Source organism: Phocoena phocoena, chromosome 2 (assembly GCF_963924675.1).
Source record: "Phocoena phocoena chromosome 2, mPhoPho1.1, whole genome shotgun sequence".
NCBI classification, from domain to species: Eukaryota; Metazoa; Chordata; class Mammalia; order Artiodactyla; family Phocoenidae; genus Phocoena; species Phocoena phocoena.
Window position 1 is genome coordinate 48,127,435 of NC_089220.1, and position 18,296 is coordinate 48,145,730.

Here is an 18,296-nt window from a genome sequence, read left to right on the forward strand (position 1 = left end):
AAAGTACATGTGATCAGTATAAAAATATGATCCTAAAGATCATAAACCTTGACGTAGAGAAGGCTATGCAGAACTGATGGGAAAGAGCCAACTTATTCTAAGATTTTTTTTTTTTTACCTCTGCATAAGTGCATTTCTATTTATATTAAAAGGTGCTACAATGTTTCAGTTTGTATTTTCTGATCCTGTAAGTCCCTCTATAGAATTACCCACAGAAATTACATTTATATATAAAAAAGATGTAACAGTTCTCAAATTTTCTAGATTACTCCAATAAAATATTTTAAGTTTTCCTATGACTTACTTAAGGATCTGTATTGTCTATATGTCTAATGAAGTGGGGGGGGGGGTGGCATGTACCTAAACCACAAGGGAGGAAGCAGATTAATTAATTATATAAATACATAAACATAACACATGGTCAAAAAACAAAAAATCACCTTCCCAAATTTATTAAAGAAAATGCAGTGATGGTAAATACCTCTAGTCAATTTTCTGGAATTCTTCCCTTGAAGACATGACATTTCCAAACACATGCCAAAGCGTACATGGTTCCCAACTGTACTAAGTAGGTGAGAAGCTGAAATCCTAAAATGTTCATCTTCCAACTTTCCCCAGTCTGTGGTCTGTCTTTGGATCGGCAATAATCGCCTGAACGGCTACTATGGCTTCATTAATCTTTGTCTGTAGCTCTCTGAGCTCTTCTATATGCAGCAGTCGCAGAATTTGAGCAGCTTCATTAAGAACTGCATCTGTTTCATAAGAAACACTGCATTAATCAATAACGTTTGCATATATTCACTCATTTCCCCCAAATATTCACCAAGTCTCTAAAACAGTTTGAATTAAAACAAAATCACTTACCTCCTGTGTCAAAACCAAGAATATGCTTGTCTAAAGCAACAGGCAAGCCCTTTAGGAAAAAAAAGGACAAAAATCAGACTGTATAGTTATTCGTTCACATTTTCTCACCTCAAATTGAAAAGCAGCTAGCTATTATTTTAACCTTTTAGCTGCAGTGGCAAGGTGCCTGAGAATTTTCTCTTTAAATTTGCCTTTTTATGAGTGAGTTTTTTCCTACTACAACTAGTTAGGAAAGAATGGCCTTTACATGTAGTGGGCAGCTAGTCCCATAACACATCCAATCCTTTAAGACCAGGCATATAAAACAATAGCTCTTTTTTGCAGAAGTGCTGTCACTACTGCTATGGAAGGAACGTTGAGCAGGGCTGCTACTGTCACCGTTTCAGTTATAGTAAGCAGCAGTGTACTGGGCAAATAGGACTTTTTTTTTTTTTTTGCGGTACGTGGGCCTCTCACTGTGTGGTCTTTCCTGTTGCGGAGCACAGGCTCCGGACGCACAGGCCCAGCGGCCATGGCTCATGGGCCCAGCCTCTCCGCGGCATGTGGGATCTTCCCAGACCGGGGCATGAACCCGCGTCCCCTGCATTGGCAGGCGGACTCTCAACCACTGCGCCACCAAGGAAGCCCAGGACTACTCTTCAGATGACTTTCCTCAAGCAAGTTTACTTCGGAGCACATTGATTTGCCTTTATGAATTGAACAAATCTAAAATATACATAACTTTTTTTCTGCAAGCATGATGTTTACCAGATTATATTAACTTTCAACAGTTCATTTAAAAGTTACTTTGAAGTCATCTAGGAAAATGAACAGAATCTAAACCATTTAGCTAACCAGTCAGCACCTGCATAGATATACCAGAGATGGTGACTATGGTGGCGCCAACCTGTATAACGTTCACAATAACTATCAAATAAAAACGAGGACAGGCAGTCTAGACTTTCTGCTGATTATACTGTATAAAATCATTACCAGTTTTAAAAAAAGTCACTATACTTTCAACATTACAAACGCTAAGCTGTCACTACTCACTTCTTGCCTAATTATTAATGCAAATCTACCCAGACTCAAAATGCTTTAAAATCACTAGTAATACATTATACACATGAAGAAACAAATGGGTATGAAAATTCTGTTAGCAAAAAACTAGAGTGGAATTGTACTTCAGTAGCTTTCTGTGTCAGTCTGGTACCAGTTTCTGTTCTCCCTTCATCTGCCAACAGACCACCTAGGAACAGGCACCCCTGAAGATGACCACACGTCCCAAATGCTAGTTATGAACGATTGCAAACAAGAACACTCAACTATAGAACTCTTCCACTGTATTATTATAGCATAGTATCTTTTTTTTTTTTTTTTTGCGGAACGCGGGCCTCTCACTGTTGTGGCCTCTCCCGTCGCGGAGCACAGGCTTCGGATGCGCAGGCTCAGAGGCCATGGCTCACGGGCCCAGCCGCTCCGTGGCATGTGGGATCCTCCCGGACCGGGGCAAGAACCCGTGTCCCCTGCATCGGCAGGCAGACTCTCAACCACTGCGCCACCATGGAAGCCCAGCATAGTATCTTTTGAGATGACATTAAAGTTCAGATTTGGAGCATTGAAAATAAACTGAATTTTACTTTGCAAACAAGAGCAAAGAGATTTGGCTATGGCCTTATTTGCACTGCCTTCCAAACCAAAAGCATAATTTTGCTGAATGATGAATGATTTTATTATGCCAGAACAATTTACTGTCTGTTCTATAGTGTGGGTGAAATAAACTGATCTTTAATCCAATTTCCAGTGGCCTGATTCATACATAATTAATAAGCCAATAAGAACCTTTAAAAGAAACTGAGTGTCTTTCAGAGGAGACTACACTGCCCCGGCATTAATAACCTTAATACTGTTGGGCTTCGATAAAGATGGGATCAGAGGACAAAAGACATTGGGGAATTGGAGGGTGAAGGAGGCACAACAGAAGGACCAGGGTCCAGAATGTGGACTGTACCCAAGACCTTCATCTGTGTAGCAGGAAGGGGCATTATCAGACACCTGCAGCTGCTAACCCCTGAGGACATTCTCTGTACTGACCCATAGTCAAGAGGACTTCACGGGCATTTGGGTTTCTAGGACAGCTCATCTAAAAATATCCTAGATTTATTAACAAGTTACATTTTTATGATTTATGCTAGGAAATAGAATAAACTGAGATTTCTCTGAAGAAACAAAAGGGTGAAGATAAAGACTTAAACAGAAAAGAAAATGAATTACTAAAAAAGAGAAGGTGTGTCCTGTTTTCTAGCAGTTAGTCAAAATAACCCAGTAAATTTCACAAGGGTAAGTTCTTTGAAATTTTAACTGGGCACATGGTTTTGAACTGGTAGACTGTGGATATGCTATTGGAGGCTTCTTAAAAGTAATGAAGTGAGATAAACATGAAGTTCACTTTTCACTCAAAAATGACTGGATAGGGCTTCCCGGGTGGCGCAGTGGCTGAGAGCCCACTTGCCGATGCAGGGGACATGGGTTCGTGCTCCGGTCCGGGAAGATCCCACATGCCGTGGAGCGGCTGAGCCCGTGAGCCATGGCCGCTGAGCCTGCGCATCCGGAGCCTGTGCTCCGCAACATGAGAGGCCATGGCAGTGAGAGGTCCGCGTACCACAAAAAAAAAAAAAAAAAAAGACTGGATACAGTTTGCTTCAGAATCAAATTCAATTCCACTGAAGTAAGCTATTCTTTCCCTGGGCAGTTCTAGCACAGAATAGATATCTTAAGCATTCTCAGGCAAAGTTCAAACTCATGACAACCAAAAGAAACTTTCAGTAATAATTAATTTAGAATTTATTTAAATTAAAAAAACAGCATACCTCTTTCGTTTGATTTGCTTTAGCAACTGCATCCTGTGTCAGGCGCTCCTGGACCAAAATGCGAATTGCCTAAGAAATCCCAAAATAGTATTTTTACTTTTTATAGGCTGTCTTATTTTTTCTTCTCTGAGACTACAGAATAAGGATGCCCAATTTAATGAAATTAGAAATACCTAATTCATTAACAAACTCCCCAGCAAATTAAAAATTAAAAAAATAGCTACTGTAATGAAAGTTTTCACTTCTAATATTTAATAATGTGGAATGATGTTCATAACAATTACGTTTTTTGAATAGGTAATTTGTGTGTGCTAAAATTTTTTTTTAAATAAAGAAGGATACATGGCGAAAAAGTATGTCTCCTTTCTATCCAAGCTTCAGCCATACTTTCAGAAAACAATTACTGCTACCAGATCCTTGTGTATACTCACAAGGCCTCTATCAAATTACAAGCACGCTCAGGGGTATATGCAAGTGCGTGCACGTGCACGTGCACACGCGCGCACACACACTCACACACATACACACACACGCACCTTTGATACAAAGGGTAGCATATCATACACACTGTCCCTGCTTTCTTCACTTTATTACAGTAAAATGTTTTCAGATCTTTCAAAGGACACATTTTTTTCATTAGCAAGGCATTTTACCACTGCAGACACAAATGCATACACGCACCTGCTCACACTCAGTAAGATTTTTCATGGAATTTTAATTAGTGGATGACAGTTGCAACCCCAAGATAAGTGTGAAAATTTGAAAAATTATTTTTAATAAAAACAAACCAAATGCTACATTTGAAAAAGAATTAAACCAATCTAACAGTAACTGCAAATGTATTTACACAGTCCAGTTGCCAAACAGTTAATGTATTGATTCTCACAGCTGCAATATGGATGTTCTCCATATTGTCATGTACTGTTTGAATGCTTCTTAAAATAACTCAAAAGGACAAACATGCTAGGATTAGAATTTTATAAAGCTTTTGATTATAACTGACTTATATTGTACTTTAGTACCCCAAATATGCTAGCATTGTCTGTTCTCCTCTCACTCAGTTTATGATTAAAGCTGACATAACCACTGTAGAACTGTTCCAAAGCAATTTCTATAATTGCCTGAGTAAGGAACAAGCCTTTGAAAGAGCTAAATTTCACTAAAAACAACTTTTGTCTCTTGGCGTCCAATCTGAGTTAAGAAAATCTGAGTTAACACTCAGATTCAGTATAGAGAATTATAATAATCTAGGAATAGAAGAATATTCCCATATTACAACTGTCATTTAATAAATACAATTCTAAAAAGGAGAATAAATTATGATCTCTTGTGGGTAGAGTGAAATTATTCAATTTCCTGCAAAGCAGTTTAAAGTAATTTAAAGCTCTTTAATTTCTCATAAAATCAATAATAATTTCTAAAATAACTTCCAAGTCTGGTAGTACCACTCCCCTGCCCCTCCCCTTCCCCCCACTAGACTATCATAATTACTCAACATAAATCTTCTGAAGCATAAGTATATTTTTCCACTCAGAAATAAGAGGCCTCTTTTAGGCCATCAGGTTCCCTGCTGTAAGGTATGAACTGAGTGGCCTATCTAGGATGGGGGGCTTGGAGGACAGAAACGTTCATTCCTCAAAGAGATTTGGGGGTATGTTTTTGACCAAATTCACCATTACAAGTTTGGCATTTTCCACAATCTTAATGAATACAGACCATGAATATTTAAAAGGACTGATTAAACAGAAGTGGGGTGATATAGGAAAAAAAAATGGACCAGGACGTCCTTGACGGTCCAGTGGTTAGGACTCTGCTTCCAATGCAAGGGGTGTGGGTTCGATCCCTGGTCAGGGAACTAAGATCCCAGATGCCATGCGGCCAAAAAAGAAAAGAATGGAGCATAAGGTCCAGTGCCTAGATTAAAATCCTGACTATCATTTTCTATGTCAGCTTGAACATTATTTATCTATTATCTTTAAGTCCTAGTTTCTTCATATACATATTTTAAAAAGACACTAGCATCCACCTCTAGGATTGCTGGGAGGATTGAATGAGTCATCTGCAGTGGCAGGCACACAGTAAACACTCTTTGATATTAGTTGTTAGGCAAGCTAAAACCAATGAATTCAAGAAATCTGCTTTATGTCCCACATTCCTCTAACATTTTCCTCATTCTACCATAGATTTAAATATCAAACACAGTTATTTTTAGAAAATGAAGTTTTTAAAATTATATACAGAGTTTTTGTCAAGAATCGAGAATATGAAGCTGACCTTAAGCATTACCAGGTAATCGTCATGACGCTGAATCTGAAGAAGGTTAGCCAAAGCCATTACACCAGCCTTAAAATCAGGATTATTTACTATAAAAGATTAAAAATGGAAACTTACAGCTCTGCAAGCATGTAATTACAAACGTATATGTAAACATATAAACTTAAAAAAATACTTTTATTTTCTAGTAACAACAAATCTCTTTAATTTCTAAAATTGCTGCTGACAAAAGCAGTATGGGGTAAATTAGGTAAACTGATGAGATCAATGGTTTTCCTACTTATCAACCAAAGTGAACAATCCAATAAATGACTAAATTAACTCACATGAGGTTTGTTCTGTAACTTTCTCTGCAAGGCCCATTTATATAACACTATTAATTAACCTTTCTTCCCAAAGCTATTAATTTTAATACACAGATTCCCTTCAATGGACAGTTTTCCCAAAACCTTTTCTCCAAGCAGCAGCTCTAGAGCATCCAAGCAGCTTATTAATTCATTAAGGGTAACTCATAAATTACAGGTCAGTCAGTCAGTGAAAGAATATTTAACATATTATAATCTAAGTAATTAGAATCTTAATACTTTTAAAAGGAGAAAGAATTACTTAAAGACATCTGGGACTTAAAACAATGAAAAATTTTAACACTTGTCTCATACTGTCATTAGATTAGAAAAAATATTTTCTGCACCCAGGAAGGCAAACAATCACCACCATGATTAAATAAAATCAAAACCCCCAAGTTACTATGAGCAGATGAAAGAAGAGCATTTTCAGTTTCAGATATTCAGCTACAAGAGGAGGAAGAAAGCACACTATAACTGACAGTAAAAAACAGCACAGAGAATAAAATATCAACACAAATGTTGTCTGCATGAAACACTCTTAATCTACTAAAACCAAATAAACCCAGACTTCATTCTAGGAAGTAAAAAACATTTAAGAAACCAAAAATGTTGATGATCATTTTTATGCATTTATAAACTTACCATCCAAATTGATCAATGGCTCTGCATTTTTAGCTGCATTGTCAGCATTTTTTGTATTATCAGGTACCAAGTCCTTGTATTTTTCAGCTGTAAAAATAAGCAAAAATACAATTTGCAGAGCTTCAACTTAAGGTAAAACAAACGTTGCTTATTTACTGAATTTAACTGAGCCAAACTGGTTATAAGCATAAGACAACCCAAGCATTCAAAAACAAAAATGCTATAATAAAAAATCTACTAGAAGACAATGTGACTAGCTTTTTAATTAAGCTGAAATGATTATCAGACACAAATATCTTTTCATTAACATTTCTTAAAGTAAAACATTTCAAACACTATCTAAATTTTAGAAGAGAAAATCTGCTTTTCAGCTTCCTGTCAAACTTGGTAGGGGTAGAAGAATGGGACAAGGGTAAGTATAGGTCACATGAGGTTAAATACAAACACACTAAGAAGTTTCTTCGCAAATCTTGTGAATGCTGTATACAAAACCAAAAACCTTGCTTTCTAAAAAAAATCACTTCAGGGCTTCCCTGGTGGCACAGTGGTTGAGAGTCCGCCTGCCGATGCAGGGGACACGGGTTCGTGCCCTGGCCCGGGAGGATCCCACATGTCGTGGAGTGGCTAGGCCCGTGAGCCATGGCCACTGAGCCTGCGCATCCGGAGCCTGTGCTCCGCAATGGGAGAGGCCCGCGTACCACAAAAAGAAAAAAAAAAAAAAAAAATCACTTCAAATACACCATCATATACAAACCTAAACTTATTTTATGGAGACTTAAAATGCAGAATTCCAAAAGGAGATTTTATTACTCTTACCCGAAAAATACTAAATAATATTTTAAAAGACTTTACAAATAAAAATATTTAATAGTAATTCACCAAACTTAAGGCCCAAAATGCCATCTTTGGCTATAGTACTTATATGATTTGCTAATGGAAAAAAAAAGGGAAAATAAAAGGATTAAAATTTAAATCAGGCAGGAGTTAGCTTAAAGGAGCTACTGGCCAAACCTGGAACAATGTAAACATCAAAATACACGATGACAAAAAAGGATTAAGACCCACTGAGTAAAATAAGAATCCACATATCTACACTGATCTGAATAAACAAACATACATAAACTGGTGAGAAGGGAAAGCTCTTCCTTATAGTGGAAAGACAAAAAAATAAATGTAGAGGAATGATGGAATTAGAAAAACACCTTATAATCAACATAATAATTGACTCAGGCAAAAATCATCAAATGTATACTAAAGCTAAGGTTTGAAGAGGAGAAGCATATAGAAATCATCTAATATCTCTCCACAAGATGCGTAATTTTTACACTGAAGAAAGCTTAACCAAGTGATCAGAATAACATGACCAGTATTGAGGCATATCACCAACACATGCCTCCTGATATGATGCACTTAAAAGAACACAACATCACTTCTGTGTTACTCTTAACAAAACTACAAACCCTGAATCTAATCATGAGGAAACATCAGACTCACTCAAACTGAAGGACATTCTACAAAATAAATGTCAGTGTCCTGAAGCACTGAGTAACTATTCCAGACCGTAGGAGACTAAAGAGACTCAGGAGAATGAATGTAACACATGATCCAGGACTGCTTTGGAGGTTTTTGTTTGCTTGTTTTTGCCATAAGGAACACTGAGACAAATGGTGAAATGTGAATCTCACGTACAGATAACAGTAAAGAATTAAAGTTAATTTCCTGATTTTGATAAATGTACTGTAGCTATGTAAGACAATGACTTTTTTTAGGAAATGCACATAAGGGTAAAAGAGAAATCATTTACAACTTAGTGTCAAATGGTTTCAAAAAAATTAGGAGTATGTATATATATAGAGAGAGAAGGATAAGGCAAATGAAGTAAACTGTTAATATCTGCAGAATCTGAGTATGGAAAAATTCTTTTTACTATTCTTGCAATCTTTCTGTAAATCTAAAATTATGTCAAAAGAGTTAAAAGAATTTAAATCAGATTTTAATCACCTTAATTGACAAGCTAGCAAAAGGCTTTAAAACACGTTAAGGCATAAACAATAAAAATTCACAATGGTTTTATCAAATAAGAATAAAAATTTTAAATAACTTAAAAGTCAAGAAGAATGCAACTTATTAATGTAAAACCATAAAAGCACAGCAGTGCCTCCTACAGATAAGGGGCAGTGTCTCATGCAAACTCAGTTTTTTTAATACATTAAAGAAGACCATGCTATCACTGAGAAATAACTGTACTTAACAGTAATACAGTCAACTACAAGGATACACAATCATATGGCATCTACTGTTCTTGGTACAACCTAGGTAACCTAAGTTGAAGTATTATAAAAATGGGACAAATGGACTAAATAAGGGTAAAATAGAAATAAATTGAGATGTGACTATAATTTTATGTGGGAATAGCTGAAAAACACTTGAAAAGCTGGAGAATACTTTGTTGCAAATTAACTAACAGAGTTCCCACCAACTCAGACCAGAACAGGCATATTTTGCTAAAGGCTCCATAGTAAAGAAAAAGTCTTTGAGCTTTCCTTAAGATTTCTGCCATAAGGCATCTGAAACTTAAGTTTGAAGAACCAGCAAAAAAACAGCTGGTTGATGCTCCACACCAGTATGTATAAACATTCATATATTGAATTTACCAAGCAATTATAGTTGATAAGCACATCTACTGTACACAGAAACTATGTCAGGTACTGTGGCAGAGAGAATCATGACTGCTCCCTCCCCCGCAAAAAAAGGTCCATATTCCAATCCCTGGAACTTATGAATATGGTATCTTACATGGCAAAAGGGACTTTGTGGATGTGATTAAATTAAGGACCTTGAAATTGGGGGTATAGGGGTTATCCTGGATTACCTAGGTGGGCCCAATGTAACCAAAGCATCCTTATAAGAGGGAGGCAGGAAGGTCAGAGTCAGAGAATATGTGACAATGAGAGCAGAATCACAGAGTTTAGTAGATGATATGCTGCTAGATTTGAAGATAAAGGGGCCAGAGTCACAGAATGCAGGCAGCATCTAGAAGATGGAAAAGACAAAGAAATGCATCTTCCCCTAGAGCCTCCAAAAGGAACCAACCCAGTCAACAAACTGACTTCAGTCCTAATACAGATGTTGGACTTCTGACCTCCAAAACTGTAAGATAATAAACAGTCTTTTAAGTCACTGAGTTTGTGGTAATTTGTTACAGCAGCAACAGGAAACTAATAGAGGTACCATGTAGGAAACAAAGCTGAGTATCAGCTTACAATTTAGTGGCGCAAGTAACACATAAGCAAAATGGAAAGTGGCGAATGACTCAAAAAGCTATAGGGTTAAATGGGAAAGCAATGGTTTCTGAATACGTAAAAGGAACTATCGTTTGGAAACAAAGTGTAGCATTCTAAAACATTTATGTTTCAAAAAATTAGCTTGGTGGGCCATGTGGATGAGACTAGAGGGTGACATAGATGGGAGACTAGTGTGAAAGACATTCCAATAATCTCAGGAAAAAGTGGCAAGAGCTTGAATTAGGGCAACAGCAGTGAGGATGGAGAAGGAAAGATACGACAAGGGAAAAAAGGATGGAACAGAATGAGAGGAAAAGGGAGAGGCCAAAGACATTAAAAAGGCTTCAAACGTAAATCATTAAGAGGACTGGAACTGACAGTCCCATGAAAGAGAACAACATAAATGCAGGGGATGGAGGTAAAGTAAGATAATCAGATCTTACATTCAGATGTTAGCAGGCCTTTCAAACTGAAATGGCCTGAGAGAAAACAGTTTATTGGAAAACTATTTTTACTATAGGTACTAACATTCAAAACATTCCAATGATACAAGTATCTGTAATAAAATAACATTAAACAATAATAATAAATACATTTTGGCCTATACTGCAAATTTGCATTAGATGTATATTTCAGTCTCTTGTGAAATTACCTGCTGCAACCAACACTTGAAATCCTATCAATTCTGGGACAGCAGCAACAAGTGAACTTGAAAGGCTAAGGTACAGACTGAAAGATGGCAAATTCACCAAAGTAATGTGACATTGTGAGAAAACAATTAGCCTTCTTCTTCAGAAAACATCACCTTCAAATTCTAAAAGAAAAATCTAAATACCAATGGAAACCAGTGCTTTTAATATATTATGACAGTAAGGAGACTCTCTAATTTTAGAAGAGAAAATTCTTTCCTAGACAATTTGGGAGCTGGATACAGAAGAATAATTACAAAAAGTAAAATTTTAAACAGATGCTGTAAAGTGAGATGAGGATGTACAAAACTTAAAATGAACCAAAGGTAAAACAATGTAAGACAAACTGGCAAGTTCCCTACATTTTTACACTCCTTTCCCACCTTTCCTCTCTCTCTTTAAAACAGACATTCCCCACAAAACATACCATTATCTCCATATTCAAGTCTAACAGCTAAACCAAGAAGCCAGTCGATTGCTTCTGGTCGATCTTGAATCTTGAAAGGACAGTTAACATCTCTGAGATACTGTGAGGGGAATAAAAAGTCTGGTTTCATTATTACTATAAAGTCACAAAATAAAAAAATGGTAGAGTTGAAAGAGACCTTGGTTTGGATCTCTAAGAATTTCTTATAACATTTACATTACTAAAACTTTGATGCAATTATATAACCCAAAGGAAGGAAACACTTAAGTGTACTACTCAGGGAAAAAAAATGAAGTAGGCCCATCATGCTTTTTGAAATTTTTACTTTTGCAGATTCCAGATAGGGCACCACTGCCTAGATGTAGAATAACTTCATTTTGTAGATGAGAAAACCGAAGCCTAGAGGTCAACACTTGCTGACAGTTATACGACTTAAATCGGGGAGCTGAATCTAAACTTTCTGATTCCAGGTCTCAATACACATAGAGCAGGTAAATAAAAAGGACTTTAATTAAAAAGGAGGATACACCAAAAACCCCAAACAAAACAAAACCAATTATTATCTAAACCTTAGCTTTCATATCGTGGAAATGCTTCTGAATAGAGTAAGCCATGTGACATACAAGCGTTTTGAATAAATGTCAGAAGCTGCATATTCAAATGAGTATGTCCTTAAAATAAGTCTCTTAGGAACTTAAAATCTAATTCCACCGACAATGACATTACTCAAAACTTCTGGAACTCCTTTTTGGAAATTCTTTGGGGGATAATTAATGAATCAGCACTTTTTAGCCGTCACTTATTATCTAATCAAAAATTTTATTCCCCTGCTTTAAAAAAAAGCACCTCATTCACAAGATTTAGTCATGAGGCAAAAAGCAAATCCATGTTAAAAGTATAAAAAAACTGTCAATATTAAGGATATTCAAAAGATGTCTCCTGATCTAAAAGTATTTCCAAAAAAAGTTCCAAATATGCTTTAGGCAATGACATCATCATTCCAAAGAAACCACCTTGAAAGATAATATCTGTGTAAGTTCCAATATATTTATCTTTAGGTTATACTACTTTACTGTCATTTCTGGGTGTTTTTCATCAGAAAGTTTTTTATATTCTTCAATACCCTTCCACATGTGGAACTCTGTATTGTCTTGTACACGTGAGTGGGCCACCACAGATGTAATATAAGAAATATAAAATCCTCACAATATATTTCAAAGTCTTAAGAAGGCTATCAAAATTTTCAAAAATACTCTTGAAGGGCAAAGGAAAATAATCCAGTAGTAGCAATAATAGTAGTAGAGGCAGGGAAATTAATAAACATATAGCACTTGCTATGGGCCAGGCACCTCTGTGAAAAGGTACATAGGTATATTTCAATAACAATACATACCACTCCTATGAGATAGATAGCACTGTTATTCCCATTTATTGATAACAATATTGAGCCACAGAATGGTTAATAAACTTGCCCATTGTCAGAGGCAGTATGTAACTTACACAATCCTCTAATTCATAAAACTAGAAACTTAGGTACCTAAACACCAGTAAATGAAAATTTAGTCACTTTTCATATTCTTTTATTTAACATTTTTATTGGAGTGTAACTGCTTTACAATGGTGTGTTAGTTTCTGCTGTACAACAAAGTGAATCAGCTATACGTATACATATATCCCCATATCCCCTCCCTCTTGCATCTCCCTCCCACCCTCCTTATCCCACCCCTCTAGGTGGTCACAAAGCACTGAGCTGATCTCCCTGTGCTATGCAGCTGCTTCCCACTAGCTATCTATTTTACATCTGGTAGTGTATATATGTCAATGCTACTTTCTCACTTCGTCCCAGCTTACCCTTCCCCCTCCCCGTGTCCTCAAGTCCATTCTCTACGTCTGCGTCTTTATTCCTGTCCTGCCCCTAGGTTCATCAGAACTTTTTTTTTTTTTTTTTTAGATTCCATATATATGTGTTAGCATATGGTATTTGTTTTTCCCTTTCTGACCTACTTCACTCTGTATGATAGTCTCTAGGTCCATCCACCTCACTACAAATAACTCAATTAAAAATATGGAACACTTCACGAATTTGCATGTCATCCTTGCGCAGTGGCCATGCTAATCCTCTCTATATCGTTGTTCCAATTTTAGTATATGTGCTGCTGAAGTGACCATTACTTTTCATATTCTTAAAGAGATCTCGTCAAAGTAATAGAGCTAATAAAAACGTTTAATGTAAATAATGATACTGTAAAATGTAATTTTTATTCTAATTTGAAAACAACTCTGTTTTCTGCAAAAACATTACTAAAATTAAACTAGGTCAACAGGAAAGTTATTCCAGCCACAAAAATAAGATAACACACGCAGATCTTTTTAGGATTATTTCTATTGTACATAACAAGGGACAACTGTGTATGTTAAAAATAAGCAAAATCAAGACATAATCTTAGTTTTCAAGCGTGTCAATAATGTCTTATTTTAATATAATACTCTAACTGTATCTCTGCTCTATTTTTAACGTAATGTAAAAATTCTAATTTTTGCCATTTTTACTATTTAGAGAATACGTGTCACTGTTTATTTAAGAAGTCTCAGTGTTTCTGGACAAAACTATTTCTTCCCTTTTTTTTGAGTGTCTACTTGTGCCATTACCTTTATTAGTTAACAGTCTATAAAGTTAGTTTTCAATGGGCAGCGGGCTAGTCAGGTATAGGGCCCTAAAGGATGTGAATACAGAGTAAGTTTTGCTATAGAGAAAATGGAGAAATGAATATTCATATATCATTCATTTACATACATACACATATATGTATACAAATAAACACACACAAATATATAAATTCATGAAACAAACAGGTCTCTCTATTGTATGTCAGGCACACATCTAAGTACTGGGGATAAGCACCTCCTCTCCAGCTACATAAGCTTAAAGCTGACAGTTTCGAGTAACCAGGAATTGGTTGGGAAAGGTGAGGAGTGGGAAGACTAGTCCAGTCATATCATCTAAAACTGTGACAGCTCCCCAGCTGGGTCAAGTTCAAACTCTTTATGGCACATGAGCTTTCCTCTATCCTCAGCCTACTCTATCTATACTCCCCTCCACCCTCATGCCTAATGATTCACCATACTATTTCTATCTAATACTGAATGCTTGGTAGGAAGAGATAATATAATCTGCTTTAAAAACAAAAAAACATGGTAAGAAAAAAGTAAAATCCCTGAAGTCTAGCTTTTCTAACACTGATCATTATTAGTGTCATTTATTTTAAAAGAACACGTAATTTTATGCTTGCCTGTCTTCATATAATTTTTAGACAAGTTCTCTGTACGTTTTATTTTACTTTCTAACTCATTACCTTTTCAAAGAACTTGGGCCAGTCACTGCTGTGGATGTTTCTTAAATTACCTCTGTCTTCAATCTTGTAGTGTCTGATTTTCTGGTCTTCGAGCCAAACAATAAAGTTTCTAAATTCTGTTTCATCTGCAATAAAAACACCATATAAATCACGAGAAGCACTAGGTAACAGGTAAAACACTTCCTTCACAAACAGTCTTGTGGAACTTTTTTTTTTAACTCCAAAATTAGAAGTTACTTGAGCTGCTTGAAGTAGGAGTTGAAAGTGCAGACTTTGGATTGACTTATGTTCATATCCTGGCCTGAATTCAAGTTGACTCCAGACATTTAGTGGTTGTGTGAAATTGGGCTAATTACCTAAATTTTCCAGGCCTCAGATTCTTGAGTTACAAAATGGGGAGTAATAGTAAGACTTACCTCATAGGGTTGTTATGAAGATTAAATAAAATATTTAAGGATCAAAACAGTGTCTAGCACACAGTTTTGCTATTTAAGTGTCAGTTATTATTCCAGTTCCTATGGGGAAGAGGAGGAAGGACTGGGCCAGATTAAATTTACAGCAATCATAATGTACAAGAAATTAAATGGCAAACAGAAAGAAGATACTGACTACCATTGTCTTTTACTGTTACGGCACATTAAACGCATTCATGAAAAAGTACAGATGTTGTTTCATTTAATCCTCCCACACCATTTCCAGGTAGGTAATATCCCGATTTTACCAGTGAAAAAACCTGAGGCTCAAAGATTCAAATTCAGATCTAAGCTCTACTACCACTGAACCTTTTTTCTTACATAAAAGGCAAAGCAGAAAAACAAGTTTCTATAAATTAACATGCTTCTACAGATCAACAAAACACTGCTATCCTGCTTGGAAATTATTTTCAATTACAAAATTCAAGCTTGAATTCAAATTCAGGCCTCCCTTATGAAGTCTTGAGACTTATACAATGGTCTGAACATCCCAGGTTGTGCTTGATCACTTTCAAACTTATTAGTCTACCACAGGCCAAGAACTCTGGAAGAAAATGAATAGTGGGTAGTAGGTGAGTAGCAGTGGGTAGCAATGTTAATACTTTTTACGATTTTAATGCGGTGAATTCCCAAATACCTTTGTATTTACAATTCAACCGCCCCGCTCGTCTGCTATTAACTTTTTTTGCACGACTCACACACTGTCATTAGCTCGTTCCTATACGCGCTTGCCCCGACACTGTCAGTCCTGGACTTCGTTCTATCTCGAGCTCAAACTGCCGGATGGGCTCCCACTGCCCCCACCTCACCCCTTAGTTCCCAAGGGGCAATGAACGAGTCTTCAAGTTACTCAGCATCTTCCTCGGATTCCAGCACTGTGCTGGCCCCCAGCAGGTGCTCAAGGTATCGCCCAATCACCCGGAAACCACGGGGCTGAAGGGCTACGTCAAAAAGCGAAGACTTTCCCTCTAGAGCGCTGAGGGTGCGGGCGAGAGGGGGGTGGGCGTGGGGTCTGGAGTTCAGCAAGTGCAGAAAGTGCTGATGCCGAGGCAAGAGCGGGTGGCGGGGCTCTGAAGCCGGGGAAGAAAGGCGGAAAGCAGAGGTGCTTGGCTGCCGGGAGGAGAGGAGTCCAGGGGAGACAAGGCCGCGGACGGTCCGGGTGGGGAGCCCAGGTGTCGGCGCTGAGAGAACGGCGGCCCGGCGGCGGGGAAGTCGGGGGGGGAATCACTGACGCGCGGCGGGCCCGGGACCGCCTCCTCACCTTTGCAGTTGAAGCCGGCAGGGTTGTGGTAGTCGAGGGCCGTCAGTTTGCGTCGGAACATGGTGCCCGCTGCTCGCTCCGGTCCCCCGGGCTGCGGCCGGGAGAGGAGAGGCGAGGAGGAGCGGGCGGCACAGACACCGGCGACGCGGCGAGAGGGCGGGCGGGCGCCGGGCGCTCCGAAATGACGGCGGCCTTAGCCAATCGTAGCTTAGGGACGGCCGCCGCTGGCCAATGCCCACCAATAGCGGCTCCGGCTGCGAAGGCGGGGCCACGTCGGGGCACGTCGACGCTCAAATAAACTTTATTGTCAGCCTCCTAGTTGTACAATAGGCAGAAAGCAACTGAGAAGCCAGTTACCTCTTGCTTTCCTCGCCGTCTTGATCATACAAACTGTTTACTATTTTCAGTGTATTCATTCATTCATTTAATTATTATATGCCTCCTACATAATAGGTGTTCTTCTAACACTGCTAATGCAAAGACTTTAGCAAGGTACCTTTACGACTCGTTGGGAGTGACCCACAGGTAAACATACAACCGTAATACTCTGTGATAGTTCCAGACATCACCAGCAGCCAGAATCTTGAAGCCAGAAACCTGGACTTATCCTTTACTCCCTCTTACTGAAGTTACAACATCCACTAGTTCATTGATTTCTGCTGTTCTCTCTCATGTCTCTCTCAAATCCCTCATCTTCTCCCAACCCCACTGATGCTGCCTCAAATCAGGCCCTCATCATTTTTGCTTACTCTAATTGTCTGATTTCTTAGGTCCAGTCTTGCCTTCTCCAATCCATTCCCCCACACAGCAATGATACTGATTTTCTAAAACAAAAACCTGTCCATAACAGTTTAATGCTTAGAATCTTTTAGTGGGTCCTCGTTGCCTTCTAGTAATAATCAAAACTTTTATTTAACACCCTTTCGGATCCAGTCCCATCTGCTTTCAGACACTGGAGAGACAACAGTGAGCAAGACAGACCAAGCTTCTACTTTCATGAAGTTTAAAAGGCCCTTGAGGGAAAACAAGCAATAAACAGACACACAGACACACTCTTTTGCAGTCAAAAGGGTAACTTGTTTTGAGGGAAGAGGATGTACAAAGGGAAGGAGTGAGCAGCAGCACGGCCCAGAGGGGCTAGAGCTTATGGGAGCTGGAGGGTAGGAGAGAACGACAGCTGATGAGACTTGGACAGAGGCAAGGACCTGATCAAGAAAGACCTTTCATGCCACACTAAGGTAAAAAGTGGGGGAAAGCAGCTTTTCAATTTTATTTTCTGGAGTTGACTCTTTAGTGCAAAAAACTAAGTTGTTTGCTCCTAACCATGTCTATTTCAGGCCCAAAGTTATCAGCCACTTGAAACTGGTCATCACCACCAGGTGTGAGAAGATTGGAAGAGGATTCAGACACAGAGAAGGCTGCAGGGACCCCCAGACTCGAGCAGAGGTTAAAGCTAATTTTGGAAAAGACGTATAGCAGATTATAAGCATTCAACTTCTTTTTTATTTACAAACCATTTTGTCTTTTTTTCCTGCATTTGAAGGAGTCCTTTGGCCTATCTTGAATGAAGTGTCCAACAAGAAGTGAATCTTAGACAATTCCATTTCTGAAGACCGAGCCCTCCATGTATTTACGTCAAGAAGGGGAAGTAGGGGCTTCCCTGGTGGCGCAGTGGTTGAGAGTCTGCCTGCCGATGCAGGGGACACGGGTTCGTGCCCCGGTCCGGGAGGATCCCACATGCCGCGGAGCGGCTGGGCCCGTGAGCCATGGCCGCTGAGCCTGCGCGTCCAGAGCCTGTGCTCCGCAACGGGAGAGGCCACAACAGTGAGAGGG

General features: G+C 38.4%; 1 protein-coding gene and 1 non-coding gene across 3 annotated transcripts; both read right to left on the reverse strand.

Moving 5' to 3' along the window:
* Nucleotides 1-436: 436 nt before the first annotated feature.
* Nucleotides 437-16,617, reverse strand: RTRAF (RNA transcription, translation and transport factor). 2 transcript variants are annotated; one of them, XM_065872025.1, is made up of 8 exons: nucleotides 16,464-16,617; nucleotides 14,730-14,854; nucleotides 11,377-11,476; nucleotides 6,977-7,063; nucleotides 5,988-6,076; nucleotides 3,714-3,782; nucleotides 865-913; nucleotides 437-752 (listed from the first exon to the last, which is right to left on the reverse strand). In XM_065872025.1, the coding sequence occupies exons 1-8, from the start codon at nucleotides 16,522-16,524 to the stop codon at nucleotides 598-600; spliced, it is 735 nt and encodes a 244-aa protein (XP_065728097.1). In that variant the 5' UTR covers nucleotides 16,525-16,617; the 3' UTR covers nucleotides 437-597. The 2 variants fall into 2 exon arrangements, with proteins under 2 accessions (XP_065728097.1, XP_065728098.1); XM_065872026.1 differs by having other exon boundaries at nucleotides 14,780-14,854; nucleotides 16,464-16,581.
* LOC136119490 (U6 spliceosomal RNA) lies at nucleotides 13,436-13,542 on the reverse strand. Its single transcript, XR_010655490.1, has one exon. It is a non-coding gene; the product is annotated as a U6 spliceosomal RNA (small nuclear RNA).
* Nucleotides 16,618-18,296: the final 1,679 nt, after the last annotated feature.

Coding starts and splice junctions, on each gene's coding strand:
- RTRAF (XM_065872025.1), bottom strand. CDS start 16,524: ATGTTCCGACGCAAACTGACGGCCCTCGACTACCACAACCCTGCCGGC. Junction 14,855..16,463: donor TGCCGGCTTCAACTGCAAAG/GTGAGGAGGCGG, acceptor TTTTTATTGCAG/ATGAAACAGAATTTAGAAAC. Junction 7,064..11,376: donor ACTTGAATATGGAGATAATG/GTATGTTTTGTG, acceptor TTATTTTTACAG/CTGAAAAATACAAGGACTTG.